This window comes from Calidris pugnax, unplaced genomic scaffold (genome assembly GCF_001431845.1).
Source record: "Calidris pugnax isolate Ruff unplaced genomic scaffold, ASM143184v1 scaffold23, whole genome shotgun sequence".
NCBI lineage: Eukaryota > Metazoa > Chordata > Aves > Charadriiformes > Scolopacidae > Calidris > Calidris pugnax.
In genome coordinates this window covers 11,044-28,393 of record NW_015090772.1, presented here as the reverse complement: position 1 = coordinate 28,393, position 17,350 = coordinate 11,044, and the positions used below count along the sequence as shown (strand labels likewise).

The 17,350-nt window shown below is 43.2% G+C and overlaps 2 protein-coding genes across 2 annotated transcripts; both read left to right on the top strand.

Moving 5' to 3' along the window:
- The first annotated feature begins 31 nt into the window (after window positions 1-31).
- Window positions 32-6,471, top strand: LOC106888236 (cholecystokinin). Its single transcript, XM_014942298.1, has 3 exons — window positions 32-188; window positions 1,754-2,011; window positions 6,076-6,471. Exons 2-3 carry the CDS (start codon window positions 1,756-1,758, stop codon window positions 6,210-6,212), a joined length of 393 nt encoding a protein of 130 aa, XP_014797784.1. The 5' UTR covers window positions 32-188; window positions 1,754-1,755; the 3' UTR covers window positions 6,213-6,471.
- Window positions 6,472-11,899: 5,428 nt separating this feature from the next.
- Window positions 11,900-16,619, top strand: LOC106887744 (cholecystokinin). Its single transcript, XM_014941458.1, has 2 exons — window positions 11,900-12,159; window positions 16,224-16,619. Exons 1-2 carry the CDS (start codon window positions 11,904-11,906, stop codon window positions 16,358-16,360), a joined length of 393 nt encoding a protein of 130 aa, XP_014796944.1. The 5' UTR covers window positions 11,900-11,903; the 3' UTR covers window positions 16,361-16,619.
- Window positions 16,620-17,350: the final 731 nt, after the last annotated feature.

The window sequence follows — 17,350 nt, the reverse complement described above, 5'->3', positions numbered from 1 at the left end:
GGGTGAGGGGGTGAGCGGGCGGCGGCCCCGGGGCTGCGTCAGAGCTGTGCAAACACCGCCGCGGCGCCCGCCCCTATTTAAGGGGCCGGAGGCTGAGTCGCCCCCTAAGTCCCTTCCCTGCCTTGGGCACACGGCGGGCATCGCTCCCCCTCCTCGGGTCCGGCCTCGGGAAGGCGCAGCGGAAGAAGGTAGGAAGCCCCCCTCACTCCTCCTCTTCCTCGGACTGGGTCCCTGCTGGGGTTGGAGATGGGGACACACACACACACACACACACACACACACAGGACATGGGGGGTGTCTGGCGCTTACCTGTGCGGCGGCTCTGGAGGCATCTCCCGCACTTGGCTGGAGGAAGCGCTCCCGGGTCCGGTGGGAAGCGGGGGGGGACACACGGGAATTCAGGCTGCCCCTCACCGGTTCGCTCGGTCGGTCCCCAGCCCCGGGAGAGGGTTTGCGGGGCTGCCCGGGGCGGGGGGCGAGCGCTCCCCCTTGAAGGAGGGGGGAGATGTCAAAGGAGCAGCTACCGGGGGCGATGAGGATTTGGGGTTTGAAGTCGGCAGGGTGTCCATCAATACATAGGTATATCTGCGTAAAAAAAACAGGTCGGTTGTAAAGGTATCTGGGTGGAAACCTTTGGTTTCTAAGAACCAAAACCTCAAAAAACCCGGTTATTAATGCCCACCGCTAATAACCATGCTGGAGTGACATTTTTGACACTTTCCATTCATCTCCTAGCAATACTAAAAGAACGTATCTTATGCATTGCAAATGTTTTCTTTCCAGTGTATGTGATGGGCAAATAATTTTCTCTTCTTTTAAAACTAAAATGCTATGTTCAGTATGCTGTTGAAAAACTTAAACGATTCAAAAATTCTCACATAGATAAGTCACGTATATTTATAATGGGAAACTACCCCTCTAGCATTAAGTAAGAGGTACCTTGTTTTTTTTCTAAAAGCTGAGAGTAATTTCTCTGTTTCCAGAAAAATACTATTTCAGCTTATATGATCAAACAATCTAGTAAAATGACATCGTTTTGTCTAATACTTGTTTAACAAAGATGTAAAAAAATCTGTTAGGCTTGAAGTCTCTGTTTTTTTCATGAAGAATATTCTTAAGTTGCACATTATTTCTTATAGCTTTTAACTAAACAGCTTTTGCCACTAGTTTTTAGATTAAATGCCTGGGGGGAGGAGGGAGGGCAGGGTGTTAGATTTTGGTTTTTTTCTTTCCTTAGGATAACTTCTTGTTTTTCTTTGCTGTGTATGATATGGGGAAACCTCTTGAACACTAAAATTCAAACCAGTGAAGGGCTGATAAAGGCTCTTCATAGAAATTGTCAAAACTAAGTATTTGTAGTAACAGCAGTTTTTAGTACAACAGCAAAATACTGAAGTGTTTGAATCCTAGGATTTTTCACAGAGCTAGGTTCATCTCCCTTAAGTTTTAATGACCTACAGCTTCCAAAGCAGAAAAGCAAATAGGAATTGAGTAGATTAAGGAGACATAGCACATACTACAATGAATTAATTTTATTCCTTCCAGTGTATCTTCTTCTTATCAAGGGATATTTAACTATTCACATACGTGTTTTCCAACTTAAGACTGATCCCATAGTTACCTGCATTAAAAAAAACTCAACACAACCCCGGTTTGCTCAGAAACCAGCAGCCTCGATGGAAGATGGGGGTAGGGGCAACATGCAACGTAGTAAATCTAAATTTTAACAGCCTCTCTCTCCTTTTCTCTCCAGCAATGTACAGTGGTATATGCATCTGCGTGTTCCTTGCTGTGCTCTCAGCGAGCTCTTTGGGACAGCAAACTGTGGGCTCGCACAATGGGAATCCACTGCCTGCTGAGCTCGAGCAGAGCTTGACAGAACGTCACCGGCACATCCGTGCCCCCTCCTCTACTGGCCCCCTGAAATCTGTGTCACGGCTGGATGGAAGCACTGAGCAGAGAGCTAACATCGGCGCTTTGTTGGCCAAGTATCTCCAGCAAGCCAGAAAAGGTACTGATTATAGCTTACTTACTGTGCTACTTCTGCATCAATGGAATTTCCAGCAGGGATACCTAGGTGTTAAGATTTCCTAGAGAAGACAGGACAGAGATTTTACCTGGTTATTCCTGAAGTAGAGAACGTTCTCTTATTTATTGTGAAACTCCCCCCAAATACGTTTGTACATAGCAGGCACTGGCCGAGAGCCTGCGTACAGGTAGCTCAAGAAAATGTAACCTACCTGTCAGGTCATAGTTCAGCTTTTATTTTTAACTTGCTATTTTCATAGCCTTGTAATTATTTTGGTATCGTTTTCACCATGTTGTGAAAATGGTCTCAGATAAAATACAATAATTGCATTTTCTTCAAACTTTTTAATTTACTTAACATCCTCCCTCCCTTTTTATAAGTTAGAAGAGCCGGAAAACTTTTCTGAGGCTAAATACAGACCAAATGGCTAACCTCACCTCAGCCAGAAATACCTGTACGAGGGAAATCTTCTGAGTATTGGATTTTCGATGTATTTGTTCCCAGAGGGAGTTACAAAAGTGGGAAAGCTTTTGAAAGATCAGCGCTCACGTTTATGAAGACAGTATCTAAAAGCAGTGATAAGTAAAAGCACATACACTTCAAAACATGTCAATTCCTATTAGGTTTTTGGTCCTAGGCAGCCTTGGAACACAAACTTGCAGTTACTTGAAACCTCCATGGCACTGTATTTGTAACTAGGGTGTGAAGCACCACTAGAGTAGTGAAATTAAAGGGCTTCACTCTTATGTGATTTATTAGTCACCGGAGGAAACAGTGGTATTGCATATATGAACTAGCATGAGGGAGTAAAACTGTCCCTATTGACATCATGCAGCATGTGTTTTACATGGACACAAACACATGCTGTCTGTGCTACCCGTGAAAACGAAGCACCAAAATAATTTCCCACTGAACCCCCTGCCAAGAAACCATTTTTCCTTTTGAACTGTCTCATCTCTGTATTGCTTTCTATCCCAGTAGAGAACACTATGGGCAGGCTAAATGCTGTAGCCTTTTGAGTGCCAACCTCAGCAAAAGCCACTACACAAATCTTGTTTACTTGTGATAGCTTCACTTCAGTCTATCCACTGTACTGCAGGGAAAGAGGACATCTGAGAAGCAAAGAGGGCCGAGGGAAGGGCAGTAATGAGAATTAGCTGGACATACAGACATTGAAAAACTAATTCACTCCCAGTCCCAGACTGTGCTTAGGATAAAATTCACTTTATGCAGGAGATTTCTCCTCTCCTGTCTACAAACATAGGCACATCATTTAACCCTCCCCTCTTGAGCCTCACTGCTGACCTCTATGTTAGGCATAATCCTATTGTTATTTTTGATGACAGTCTGCAATTTGGAGATGCCACATATATTTTATGCCTTACATATACAGCCATACACATTCATCTGTGTACACAGCATAGGACCAAATCAAACACCAGAAACAGAACCACTTTTAGTATGATCTGAGAGACTTCATCTCACGTTACCACTTTGCACAATATCCATTAAAGAACTTATTTTAGCAGTTCACATAATCTAGTGGAAAGAGAATTCAGATATGAAATTCCACAATTCAGGGCAACAGTTAAAGCTGTACTGAATAAAAATCTTACTGCAGGAATCTGCAAAACAGAACCCTTCCTACCTTTCCCCTGTGTCGTGATTGTCACTCACCTACACGGAAACCAAACTCCTCTCTCTAGTTTATGTAGCCATTATATTCTCTTAAATATCTGGCTGACATTTTCAAATAGCTTAGTCAGAGGGAGTCGAAAAAAACACTTTGGATTTAAGATGTCTTTTTGGTAAGTATTAATGTGAGGGAGAATTTCCTGCATACTTGTTAATTGACATATCTAATTAACTCTACAAAGTGACTGTTAGCAGATGATGGGATTCTTGTGACATGACAAGGCTAGTTGGACTCTGGTCTGTAGATGTAACTCCTAGTTGCAGAAGAGAAGATTCAGAGGGGACAAACAGTATTTTCTTAATTTATAACAGTACTTACAGTGTTCCCATCAAAACATTATAGTCTCATTTAACATAAAGGTTCTGGGCAGTATTTCAGAAATCTCTGCAGAACACTCACTTTTACTGCATTAGTCACTTGTAACCTGTCTAAACCATAAGACTCGCTAGAAAATTCCATCTAGGGGGAAAGAGCATCCGGGCATTTGTTGGTGTTAACAATCATCGTTGATGACATTTGCCCTTGTGATTAATAGAAAGGCTGATTTTGGACACTATTTCCAGTTAAAACAGTGAGAGAGTTAAATGCTCTCAAGAGGTTAAGGCTCGATGGCAGCCTCCTAGCCAAACTGTTATGATTTTGGATGCGTTTGCTGTAGGTTGATCCTGCAGGCCCTCTCTGGTGGTTTGAGGAAAGGTGATTGTGGTGCTCTTAAAAAATTCATTTTACTGTTTATGGCCCCTGGCTTTCAATTAACTTCATCTCCAGGCTTTCAGCATGAATCTGGCACTGTGTAAATGAGACATCGTAGCTGTCAAGTCAGTGACACACACATTTACTGTCCTCTAAGGAGCTCTTGCCAGGCCAGACCATAATAGCACCAGGGGAACCATTACAGCCCACAGGTCACTGCAGGCTGAGAAATCTCTTAAATACCAACATCTGAGAGATGGTTCTGCACTTAGCCCTGTCTGATTATAGTGCCAAGAAGCCATTCTTGTCAACTTAATTACATATTTTGGATTATGAATATGAATTTCATGGGGTTTGAGCATTTATCAGTAGACAAATATTATTTTCTATTTTTTTGCCACTTTGCTTTAGATAAATATCTAAAACATGGCTGATTTCGTTTTTGGTACCTTTAACTCTTCTACCCCTCTGCATCCACTAACAAAACAGGGCAGTTGTTTTTTGGTTTTAATGGGTCATCTTCATTATAAATGATTATGTGAGGAAAAGCTTGAAATATAAAAGCACAGAGTCACCAAAGGTTTCTTTGAAACACAAGAAACCATAAGCAAGACAATTTTGTAGATATGGATTTATGGGGATTGATTTGGGCTGCTTTGCTTTTTTGATGAATTCAAGCATTCCTGAAGCCTCAGTCTGCACTGAATACTGGTGTATCGAATCTCTTCCTTCCTCACTCAAGGATTAAGCTCAATCTAATTATTGGCATATGACAATTTTGCCTGTATTCAGGGAGCACAGAGAGAAGTAATTTACCTTTCCCTGCGTTTTAGTTACGTGATGCAATGATGTCAAAATAGAGGATGACGTCCTATTTTTTTAAAGCATAAATCCTCTTTGCAAATAATTTGCATCTCTTTGATGCCCTGATGAAGGGTGACAGAAAGGCTAAGGTGAGATCAGAGACCAGCATCCAGCCCTGCTGTGGAAGAATTTATGATAGCTTTAGATGAGCAATGAAAATACCACTGACACAGTAATAAGCCCTGTATAGTTCTAGCAACAGACATCTCTTAAGTCTCAATTCCAGACACAACTTTCTCCATTCAAGGACTATTCCCACTTCTCCACAAAACCTGGGATTCATAACTCTACCTTGCTTGTTACTGAATTTGCACGGCAAGAGCTCCTGTACTTACTCCTGGCTCTTCAAGCCCCACAGGACTGTTGTGGGGTCCTGTGTTGGGCTCGAGCTCCCCCGCAAGCAGAGGTGTTTTGCCTCTAGAGCAATTCTCCCAACATCAGCGGGCAAGGGGGTGGGGGCTGATAGAAAGAATGAGAAATTATTTGGACTTTCTCTTTCCAATGAAATAGAAAAGAAAAGGGAGAAATGCACCCATATTCCTTCCTGGCAATCAGGAGGGAGAAAAAATACCTATTTTACAAGAAAAACCCAAGCAGCTTTCAGAACATTACCCAAAACGCTTCTATGACGTTTTCCCCAGTGACGTGACAGTGGTGTTACGTGGCCTGTGTTAAATCAAACAGCTTGAACTCTTGCAGACATCTGCTAATGAGTACAAAACAGATCAGAAAATGCACAAAGCTGAAAAATGTGTCCACTTACTCTCTGCTCCCCCAAATACTTTTTGTGTAGGTCCCACCGGAAGACTCTCCGTTATGGGAAACAGGGTACAGAGCATTGATCCTACACACAGGATAAATGACAGAGACTACATGGGCTGGATGGATTTTGGACGCCGCAGTGCTGAAGAATACGAGTATTCCTCCTAAAGAACAGCAAACTATAGCAACAGAAAAAAAAATATAAAAAATCACACTCCCATGTCTGTACAGAAAGAGAAAAATTAATTTGTTGTCCTCTTTGAATCAGTGTTTTAAAATGTCTCATGTATTTGATGTAAATTCGTCTGTAAGACTATACAATGCAATATATACATATGCAGAATTTTCCAGAAAATGTTTTCTTTCTTTTGTGGTTTCTCATACACTGATATTAAAATGATTTCACTTATCCCTTCTTGTCCTGTCACGGCATGTTGCTGGGTGTCTTACTGTAAAGAGAGGCAGAAAAATGCCTTCATTCTGCAATATAAACATATTCCATGTGCTGAGTACTCAGACAAATGAGCCACTTTTGAGAGAGATCTTGTGACAGTCCCAATAGCTGTGAACTCTAAGAGGAGCGTGTCCACATATGAACACAACAGCCAGAAAAGACCAGCTGTCTTCATGGTGACCCCATTTATAAGGGATTGAGTTCTACACCAAACCCACCTGTTTGTCATGAATGGTCAACAGTGCTAAAACTAAAAGAAAGAGGACCAGTGTTTCACCTTCCTGGCTTATTTATTTTATGTTGTCAACTAAATGTGAAAGTCCTGCTGACGGCTGCGAGTCACAGAATAAACAGAGCATTCCCTGCCGTGTGGTTAAACCAAGCGTTCATTCGGGGAGGGGGCGAGGAAAGGTCCCTGAACAGAGGCAGAAGATGCTCCAGAGGGAATCGTAGAATGGTAGGGGTTGGGAGGGACCTCTGGAGATCATCTAGTCCAACCCTCCTGTCAGAGCAGGTTGCACAGGAACGTGTCCAGGTGGCTTTTGAGTATCTCCAGAGATGGAGAATCCACCACCTCTTCTGGGCAGCCTCTTCCAGGGCTCTGCCACCCTCACAGGAAAGAAGTTTTTCAGCATATTCATGGGGAAGGGGAAGAAGAGGAGGGGGAGGAGGCATCAGAGCAGCCTAATCACAGTGTGCCAAAAAGAAACGGGTTGCTTCCAGCAGCCCAAGCTGGTTCTCACCTGCTGGCCTGGAGAGGAGGGGGGAGATGGTGCCCAGCCCTCACCTGGTACAGGGCAGGGCAGTGAGCCCCACTCTGGTAGCCAGGCAGCGAGCCCTGCTCATGCAAAACTGGCACCCTGGGGACTACCCAGCGAGTCCCCTCGGCGTCCTTCCTGCAAAAGGTGTTTTACTCACACTTTTCTCCTTCCCCCAGGTAGGTAACCCCTCCCGGGTCTGCCTCAGCAGCTGCTTCTCACAACTAAGGAAATCCCTACACTGAAAAAGGGGGGGGGATTTTGCGTTGCATAATTCACAGAATTTCTCCTGAATATGTACATTAACAAGAAAAAGAATGCATTTTTCATATGCTGAAAAGCAGGTGCTTGCCAAAGAGGCAGGTGAGCATCTCCGTAGTGATCTCTACAGCAGGCAGTACACAAAAACGATGCACAGAAAACAACACACAGAATGTTTGTACTAAACTAAAATTCTACCAAAACCAAGAAGACTGGGAGACAAAAAAAAAAACCACAAAATAATGGGCCGAACATAGAAACGTTTTGTGTTGTTCCCAGGAGCAGCTGGGAGAAAAAGAGAGAGCAGAATCACAGAAATCCACAAGGAAAGGGAGACTTCAGCAAATGGCAATGGGGAATTTTCTTCTCCAGTAACACCAAACCTCTCTTTTTTGTGGCTCTCCTCTTGAAAAGTTGAACTGCTTTTCTCCATGAACTCTTCTTCCTCTCAAGCTCCTTCCAGTCAACCAGTTTCCAAGCCACCTAGTCTGGCTTTTCTCAGTTCCTTTCCAAACATAATGAGTCTCTAACCACCTGATTTCTCTCCTTAGTTTTGACTATTGCCCACAGGAAAACAGCCTAAAGTGCCCATTTTTCCCAAAACTTTCAACCAATTAACATAGGGTTTTTTAACTGAGGAAAATACAAATCAACCTAAAAATGCACACATTTCTCACTAAAGTGATGCTTCTTTGAAAGTAAATTGGGAGAAAACTAAGTTTCCATTTTCCAGTCTTTTAGTGACAGGAACATTCAAACAATATTTAAAAGTGTTTCTATCCTTACTGAAGGATGCAATATTGTCAGGGGGGACTGCGTGATGTTAAAAATCTACTCTTATTGCTGGGGAATGTTATAATTAGGAAAAAAAAAGAAACCCACAACCTTTTCCTCTTGTTTTTTCTTCTGTCTCATTGTCTCCAGGCAGGGGAATGGAGGGATGAAGATGTTTCATCTTGTTCCTCTCCCTTCTGTAGGTCTCTGAAGATGTCCATGAAAGTGCATGGCTCTCAGCACAGCTGGATGATCATTTCAGGGGCTTTTACAAGTGGCTGCCCCAGGACAGAGGCACCTTCTAATCACCTTGTGTTGCAAAACTCCTGCCCTGAGAACAAGACCATGGCAGGGCTGGAGGGACTTCTCTGCCCTCGCAGCTATCAGGGCTGGGACTTACTGTATCCCCAACAGGTGAATACATCCATGATTCCCAGGCACAAAATAATGCTTCCACCCCTGCCAAGCCATTATCACCCTTCCCTTTGACCAACCATTTGCTCATTTTAAATCACAAAACTGCTGATTACAGAAGTAGTTTCACCTGTGAAATGTGCTTTCTCCCTGTGACCCTATTGAAAAGTTTGTCTGGTTTTGAGAGCGATTAGAAGCGCTCTTTCTCTTTGCCAGCCCACCACCAGCGTGACACTTGTAAGTAATCACATCTGCCACCTTTCCTGGATGCTGGAGAGCTTCAGACAAACCTTGGTCTAATTTTTTTTTACAGTCACTGCACATGCCAGTTTTAATATATAAGCTGTAACAGAGCTGTAAAATAGACCAGGGAATAAACAGACGTGTAGTGATGCGCCTGGCATCCAAATGAGGATTTAAAACGTACCTGATTTCATCTTTAGGTTTTTTTTTCCCCCTATCTCCAGGTAAATGAGGGCTGCCTCCTGAGCAGGCGTTGGAAGAACTATCAAATGAATGTGTCCTTTGCAGTTGTCCTGATCCTGTGGTGGTACGTTTGCTGTGTTTGCAGATGGTTTTGGGGGCCACCCCTCCCTCGGTCTTTTAACAGAAAAGAGCTTCTTACTGAACCTCACCTGGATTTCAGGCAGGTGTTGAGCTGCCCAGCCCTGACAGATCTGGATGGAGATGCAGCCTGAGGCAAGGCAATGCCGCACACCCACAGCCCTGCTCTGGTGAGGGACCTCTGAGCCCAAGCACAGGGGCAGGGAACTGTTCAGGGTTGCATGTCAGGTCATACAGGCTTCAATTCTGCCTAAAGAACCCTTCTTTACCACCTAAAACCCAGCACAAGGCTGACATGGTGGTTTTGGGTGCTGCTGAGATACAACCTTGGAGTTGCAGGGGACATCTCTTCTTCATTCTCGACACTTGGGACAACTGCAGTAATCATCATGGTAGGACGAACTGTTGCTCTAGGATGCTCCTGGAGGTGAGGGGGAACTGGCTGTAAGCATCTCAGCAATGTCCTCCTCCTCCTGAAAACATCAGTCACCTGCTCCTCTTCTTCTCAAAAGAAATTCCCAAGATGGGAAAAGGTTGCAAAGGCTGCTGAGACACCCTTCAGCTCCTGGCTGACCTGGAGGTGCTAAGTGGAGGTGAACAGGGGGGTTCAGGAGGGAGGGAGGTGAATTCGGGGAAGTCAAGCAAGCCTGGTAGCTGCAATGCTCATCCCAGGGCATGAGTGACCCTGCAGGCTGCTCAGCTTTAGCCCAGGGGAGACAGCAGCCTTGGGGATGGAGCCCTTGCAGCTGGGTGTGAGCCCCTCGGGTCCAGGAAAGGCTTTGGGCTGGGAAGTGCCCTGCAGGTTTCAGCACACACGGCAGCACGTTGGCACAGCCCCCTGGTGCTTCTCTAGGAGGTGCATTTCCTGGCACTGCCAACTCTCTGACATTTCATTTAGCTGCACTTGAACGTGTCTTTATTGAAGTGCATGTGCAGGGGTTAAATTAACACCGACAAAATAGCAAATCAATAGCTTTCTGCACTTAAAGACAGTTTGTTTTCTCCATGTGCCTGATTCAATTAGCTCCGTTCCCGCTTTATTAACTTAATTTCAAAACAGGTGCTGGGCGAATCTCCAGGAACAGAGCAGCTCGCTGCAAACTCCAGGTAAACGAGCAGGGAAGAGTCGGTGGCAGCTGACACACACACACACACACACACAGGACATGGGGGGTGTCTGGCGCTTACCTGTGCGGCGGCTCTGGAGGCATCTCCCGCACTTGGCTGGAGGAAGCGCTCCCGGGTCCGGTGGGAAGCGGGGGGGGACACACGGGAATTCAGGCTGCCCCTCACCGGTTCGCTCGGTCGGTCCCCAGCCCCGGGAGAGGGTTTGCGGGGCTGCCCGGGGCGGGGGGCGAGCGCTCCCCCTTGAAGGAGGGGGGAGATGTCAAAGGAGCAGCTACCGGGGGCGATGAGGATTTGGGGTTTGAAGTCGGCAGGGTGTCCATCAATACATAGGTATATCTGCGTAAAAAAAACAGGTCGGTTGTAAAGGTATCTGGGTGGAAACCTTTGGTTTCTAAGAACCAAAACCTCAAAAAACCCGGTTATTAATGCCCACCGCTAATAACCATGCTGGAGTGACATTTTTGACACTTTCCATTCATCTCCTAGCAATACTAAAAGAACGTATCTTATGCATTGCAAATGTTTTCTTTCCAGTGTATGTGATGGGCAAATAATTTTCTCTTCTTTTAAAACTAAAATGCTATGTTCAGTATGCTGTTGAAAAACTTAAACGATTCAAAAATTCTCACATAGATAAGTCACGTATATTTATAATGGGAAACTACCCCTCTAGCATTAAGTAAGAGGTACCTTGTTTTTTTTCTAAAAGCTGAGAGTAATTTCTCTGTTTCCAGAAAAATACTATTTCAGCTTATATGATCAAACAATCTAGTAAAATGACATCGTTTTGTCTAATACTTGTTTAACAAAGATGTAAAAAAATCTGTTAGGCTTGAAGTCTCTGTTTTTTTCATGAAGAATATTCTTAAGTTGCACATTATTTCTTATAGCTTTTAACTAAACAGCTTTTGCCACTAGTTTTTAGATTAAATGCCTGGGGGGAGGAGGGAGGGCAGGGTGTTAGATTTTGGTTTTTTTCTTTCCTTAGGATAACTTCTTGTTTTTCTTTGCTGTGTATGATATGGGGAAACCTCTTGAACACTAAAATTCAAACCAGTGAAGGGCTGATAAAGGCTCTTCATAGAAATTGTCAAAACTAAGTATTTGTAGTAACAGCAGTTTTTAGTACAACAGCAAAATACTGAAGTGTTTGAATCCTAGGATTTTTCACAGAGCTAGGTTCATCTCCCTTAAGTTTTAATGACCTACAGCTTCCAAAGCAGAAAAGCAAATAGGAATTGAGTAGATTAAGGAGACATAGCACATACTACAATGAATTAATTTTATTCCTTCCAGTGTATCTTCTTCTTATCAAGGGATATTTAACTATTCACATACGTGTTTTCCAACTTAAGACTGATCCCATAGTTACCTGCATTAAAAAAAACTCAACACAACCCCGGTTTGCTCAGAAACCAGCAGCCTCGATGGAAGATGGGGGTAGGGGCAACATGCAACGTAGTAAATCTAAATTTTAACAGCCTCTCTCTCCTTTTCTCTCCAGCAATGTACAGTGGTATATGCATCTGCGTGTTCCTTGCTGTGCTCTCAGCGAGCTCTTTGGGACAGCAAACTGTGGGCTCGCACAATGGGAATCCACTGCCTGCTGAGCTCGAGCAGAGCTTGACAGAACGTCACCGGCACATCCGTGCCCCCTCCTCTACTGGCCCCCTGAAATCTGTGTCACGGCTGGATGGAAGCACTGAGCAGAGAGCTAACATCGGCGCTTTGTTGGCCAAGTATCTCCAGCAAGCCAGAAAAGGTACTGATTATAGCTTACTTACTGTGCTACTTCTGCATCAATGGAATTTCCAGCAGGGATACCTAGGTGTTAAGATTTCCTAGAGAAGACAGGACAGAGATTTTACCTGGTTATTCCTGAAGTAGAGAACGTTCTCTTATTTATTGTGAAACTCCCCCCAAATACGTTTGTACATAGCAGGCACTGGCCGAGAGCCTGCGTACAGGTAGCTCAAGAAAATGTAACCTACCTGTCAGGTCATAGTTCAGCTTTTATTTTTAACTTGCTATTTTCATAGCCTTGTAATTATTTTGGTATCGTTTTCACCATGTTGTGAAAATGGTCTCAGATAAAATACAATAATTGCATTTTCTTCAAACTTTTTAATTTACTTAACATCCTCCCTCCCTTTTTATAAGTTAGAAGAGCCGGAAAACTTTTCTGAGGCTAAATACAGACCAAATGGCTAACCTCACCTCAGCCAGAAATACCTGTACGAGGGAAATCTTCTGAGTATTGGATTTTCGATGTATTTGTTCCCAGAGGGAGTTACAAAAGTGGGAAGGCTTTTGAAAGATCAGCGCTCACGTTTACGAAGACAGTATCTAAAAGCAGTGATAAGTAAAAGCACATACACTTCAAAACATGTCAATTCCTATTAGGTTTTTGGTCCTAGGCAGCCTTGGAACACAAACTTGCAGTTACTTGAAACCTCCATGGCACTGTATTTGTAACTAGGGTGTGAAGCACCACTAGAGTAGTGAAATTAAAGGGCTTCACTCTTATGTGATTTATTAGTCACCGGAGGAAACAGTGGTATTGCATATATGAACTAGCATGAGGGAGTAAAACTGTCCCTATTGACATCATGCAGCATGTGTTTTACATGGACACAAACACATGCTGTCTGTGCTACCCGTGAAAACGAAGCACCAAAATAATTTCCCACTGAACCCCCTGCCAAGAAACCATTTTTCCTTTTGAACTGTCTCATCTCTGTATTGCTTTCTATCCCAGTAGAGAACACTATGGGCAGGCTAAATGCTGTAGCCTTTTGAGTGCCAACCTCAGCAAAAGCCACTACACAAATCTTGTTTACTTGTGATAGCTTCACTTCAGTCTATCCACTGTACTGCAGGGAAAGAGGACATCTGAGAAGCAAAGAGGGCCGAGGGAAGGGCAGTAATGAGAATTAGCTGGACATACAGACATTGAAAAACTAATTCACTCCCAGTCCCAGACTGTGCTTAGGATAAAATTCACTTTATGCAGGAGATTTCTCCTCTCCTGTCTACAAACATAGGCACATCATTTAACCCTCCCCTCTTGAGCCTCACTGCTGACCTCTATGTTAGGCATAATCCTATTGTTATTTTTGATGACAGTCTGCAATTTGGAGATGCCACATATATTTTATGCCTTACATATACAGCCATACACATTCATCTGTGTACACAGCATAGGACCAAATCAAACACCAGAAACAGAACCACTTTTAGTATGATCTGAGAGACTTCATCTCACGTTACCACTTTGCACAATATCCATTAAAGAACTTATTTTAGCAGTTCACATAATCTAGTGGAAAGAGAATTCAGATATGAAATTCCACAATTCAGGGCAACAGTTAAAGCTGTACTGAATAAAAATCTTACTGCAGGAATCTGCAAAACAGAACCCTTCCTACCTTTCCCCTGTGTCGTGATTGTCACTCACCTACACGGAAACCAAACTCCTCTCTCTAGTTTATGTAGCCATTATATTCTCTTAAATATCTGGCTGACATTTTCAAATAGCTTAGTCAGAGGGAGTCAAAAAAACCACTTTGGATTTAAGATGTCTTTTTGGTAAGTATTAATGTGAGGGAGAATTTCCTGCATACTTGTTAATTGACATATCTAATTAACTCTACAAAGTGACTGTTAGCAGATGATGGGATTCTTGTGACATGACAAGGCTAGTTGGACTCTGGTCTGTAGATGTAACTCCTAGTTGCAGAAGAGAAGATTCAGAGGGGACAAACAGTATTTTCTTAATTTATAACAGTACTTACAGTGTTCCCATCAAAACATTATAGTCTCATTTAACATAAAGGTTCTGGGCAGTATTTCAGAAATCTCTGCAGAACACTCACTTTTACTGCATTAGTCACTTGTAACCTGTCTAAACCATAAGACTCGCTAGAAAATTCCATCTAGGGGGAAAGAGCATCCGGGCATTTGTTGGTGTTAACAATCATCGTTGATGACATTTGCCCTTGTGATTAATAGAAAGGCTGATTTTGGACACTATTTCCAGTTAAAACAGTGAGAGAGTTAAATGCTCTCAAGAGGTTAAGGCTTGATGGCAGCCTCCTAGCCAAACTGTTATGATTTTGGATGCGTTTGCTGTAGGTTGATCCTGCAGGCCCTCTCTGGTGGTTTGAGGAAAGGTGATTGTGGTGCTCTTAAAAAATTCATTTTACTGTTTATGGCCCCTGGCTTTCAATTAACTTCATCTCCAGGCTTTCAGCATGAATCTGGCACTGTGTAAATGAGACATCGTAGCTGTCAAGTCAGTGACACACACATTTACTGTCCTCTAAGGAGCTCTTGCCAGGCCAGACCATAATAGCACCAGGGGAACCATTACAGCCCACAGGTCACTGCAGGCTGAGAAATCTCTTAAATACCAACATCTGAGAGATGGTTCTGCACTTAGCCCTGTCTGATTATAGTGCCAAGAAGCCATTCTTGTCAACTTAATTACATATTTTGGATTATGAATATGAATTTCATGGGGTTTGAGCATTTATCAGTAGACAAATATTATTTTCTATTTTTTTGCCACTTTGCTTTAGATAAATATCTAAAACATGGCTGATTTCGTTTTTGGTACCTTTAACTCTTCTACCCCTCTGCATCCACTAACAAAACAGGGCAGTTGTTTTTTGGTTTTAATGGGTCATCTTCATTATAAATGATTATGTGAGGAAAAGCTTGAAATATAAAAGCACAGAGTCACCAAAGGTTTCTTTGAAACACAAGAAACCATAAGCAAGACAATTTTGTAGATATGGATTTATGGGGATTGATTTGGGCTGCTTTGCTTTTTTGATGAATTCAAGCATTCCTGAAGCCTCAGTCTGCACTGAATACTGGTGTATCGAATCTCTTCCTTCCTCACTCAAGGATTAAGCTCAATCTAATTATTGGCATATGACAATTTTGCCTGTATTCAGGGAGCACAGAGAGAAGTAATTTACCTTTCCCTGCGTTTTAGTTACGTGATGCAATGATGTCAAAATAGAGGATGACGTCCTATTTTTTTAAAGCATAAATCCTCTTTGCAAATAATTTGCATCTCTTTGATGCCCTGATGAAGGGTGACAGAAAGGCTAAGGTGAGATCAGAGACCAGCATCCAGCCCTGCTGTGGAAGAATTTATGACAGCTTTAGATGAGCAATGAAAATACCACTGACACAGTAATAAGCCCTGTATAGTTCTAGCAACAGACATCTCTTAAGTCTCAATTCCAGACACAACTTTCTCCATTCAAGGACTATTCCCACTTCTCCACAAAACCTGGGATTCATAACTCTACCTTGCTTGTTACTGAATTTGCACGGCAAGAGCTCCTGTACTTACTCCTGGCTCTTCAAGCCCCACAGGACTGTTGTGGGGTCCTGTGTTGGGCTCGAGCTCCCCCGCAAGCAGAGGTGTTTTGCCTCTAGAGCAATTCTCCCAACATCAGCGGGCAAGGGGGTGGGGGCTGATAGAAAGAATGAGAAATTATTTGGACTTTCTCTTTCCAATGAAATAGAAAAGAAAAGGGAGAAATGCACCCATATTCCTTCCTGGCAATCAGGAGGGAGAAAAAATACCTATTTTACAAGAAAAACCCAAGCAGCTTTCAGAACATTACCCAAAACGCTTCTATGACGTTTTCCCCAGTGACGTGACAGTGGTGTTACGTGGCCTGTGTTAAATCAAACAGCTTGAACTCTTGCAGACATCTGCTAATGAGTACAAAACAGATCAGAAAATGCACAAAGCTGAAAAATGTGTCCACTTACTCTCTGCTCCCCCAAATACTTTTTGTGTAGGTCCCACCGGAAGACTCTCCGTTATGGGAAACAGGGTACAGAGCATTGATCCTACACACAGGATAAATGATAGAGACTACATGGGCTGGATGGATTTTGGACGCCGCAGTGCTGAAGAATACGAGTATTCCTCCTAAAGAACAGCAAACTATAGCAACAGAAAAAAAAATATAAAAAATCACACTCCCATGTCTGTACAGAAAGAGAAAAATTAATTTGTTGTCCTCTTTGAATCAGTGTTTTAAAATGTCTCATGTATTTGATGTAAATTCGTCTGTAAGACTATACAATGCAATATATACATATGCAGAATTTTCCAGAAAATGTTTTCTTTCTTTTGTGGTTTCTCATACACTGATATTAAAATGATTTCACTTATCCCTTCTTGTCCTGTCACGGCATGTTGCTGGGTGTCTTACTGTAAAGAGAGGCAGAAAAATGCCTTCATTCTGCAATATAAACATATTCCATGTGCTGAGTACTCAGACAAATGAGCCACTTTTGAGAGAGATCTTGTGACAGTCCCAATAGCTGTGAACTCTAAGAGGAGCGTGTCCACATATGAACACAACAGCCAGAAAAGACCAGCTGTCTTCATGGTGACCCCATTTATAAGGGATTGAGTTCTACACCAAACCCACCTGTTTGTCATGAATGGTCAACAGTGCTAAAACTAAAAGAAAGAGGACCAGTGTTTCACCTTCCTGGCTTATTTATTTTATGTTGTCAACTAAATGTGAAAGTCCTGCTGACGGCTGCGAGTCACAGAATAAACAGAGCATTCCCTGCCGTGTGGTTAAACCAAGCGTTCATTCGGGGAGGGGGCGAGGAAAGGTCCCTGAACAGAGGCAGAAGATGCTCCAGAGGGAATCGTAGAATGGTAGGGGTTGGGAGGGACCTCTGGAGATCATCTAGTCCAACCCTCCTGTCAGAGCAGGTTGCACAGGAACGTGTCCAGGTGGCTTTTGAGTATCTCCAGAGATGGAGAATCCACCACCTCTTCTGGGCAGCCTCTTCCAGGGCTCTGCCACCCTCACAGGAAAGAAGTTTTTCAGCATATTCATGGGGAAGGGGAAGAAGAGGAGGGGGAGGAGGCATCAGAGCAGCCTAATCACAGTGTGCCAAAA

Excerpts from the sequence above, each read along its gene's own strand:
- LOC106888236 (XM_014942298.1), top strand. The coding sequence starts at position 1,756 with ATGTACAGTGGTATATGCATCTGCGTGTTCCTTGCTGTGCTCTCAGCG. Across the intron at positions 2,012-6,075 it reads TCTCCAGCAAGCCAGAAAAG|GTCCCACCGGAAGACTCTCC; the intron begins GTACTGATTATA and ends CTTTTTGTGTAG.
- LOC106887744 (XM_014941458.1), top strand. The coding sequence starts at position 11,904 with ATGTACAGTGGTATATGCATCTGCGTGTTCCTTGCTGTGCTCTCAGCG. Across the intron at positions 12,160-16,223 it reads TCTCCAGCAAGCCAGAAAAG|GTCCCACCGGAAGACTCTCC; the intron begins GTACTGATTATA and ends CTTTTTGTGTAG.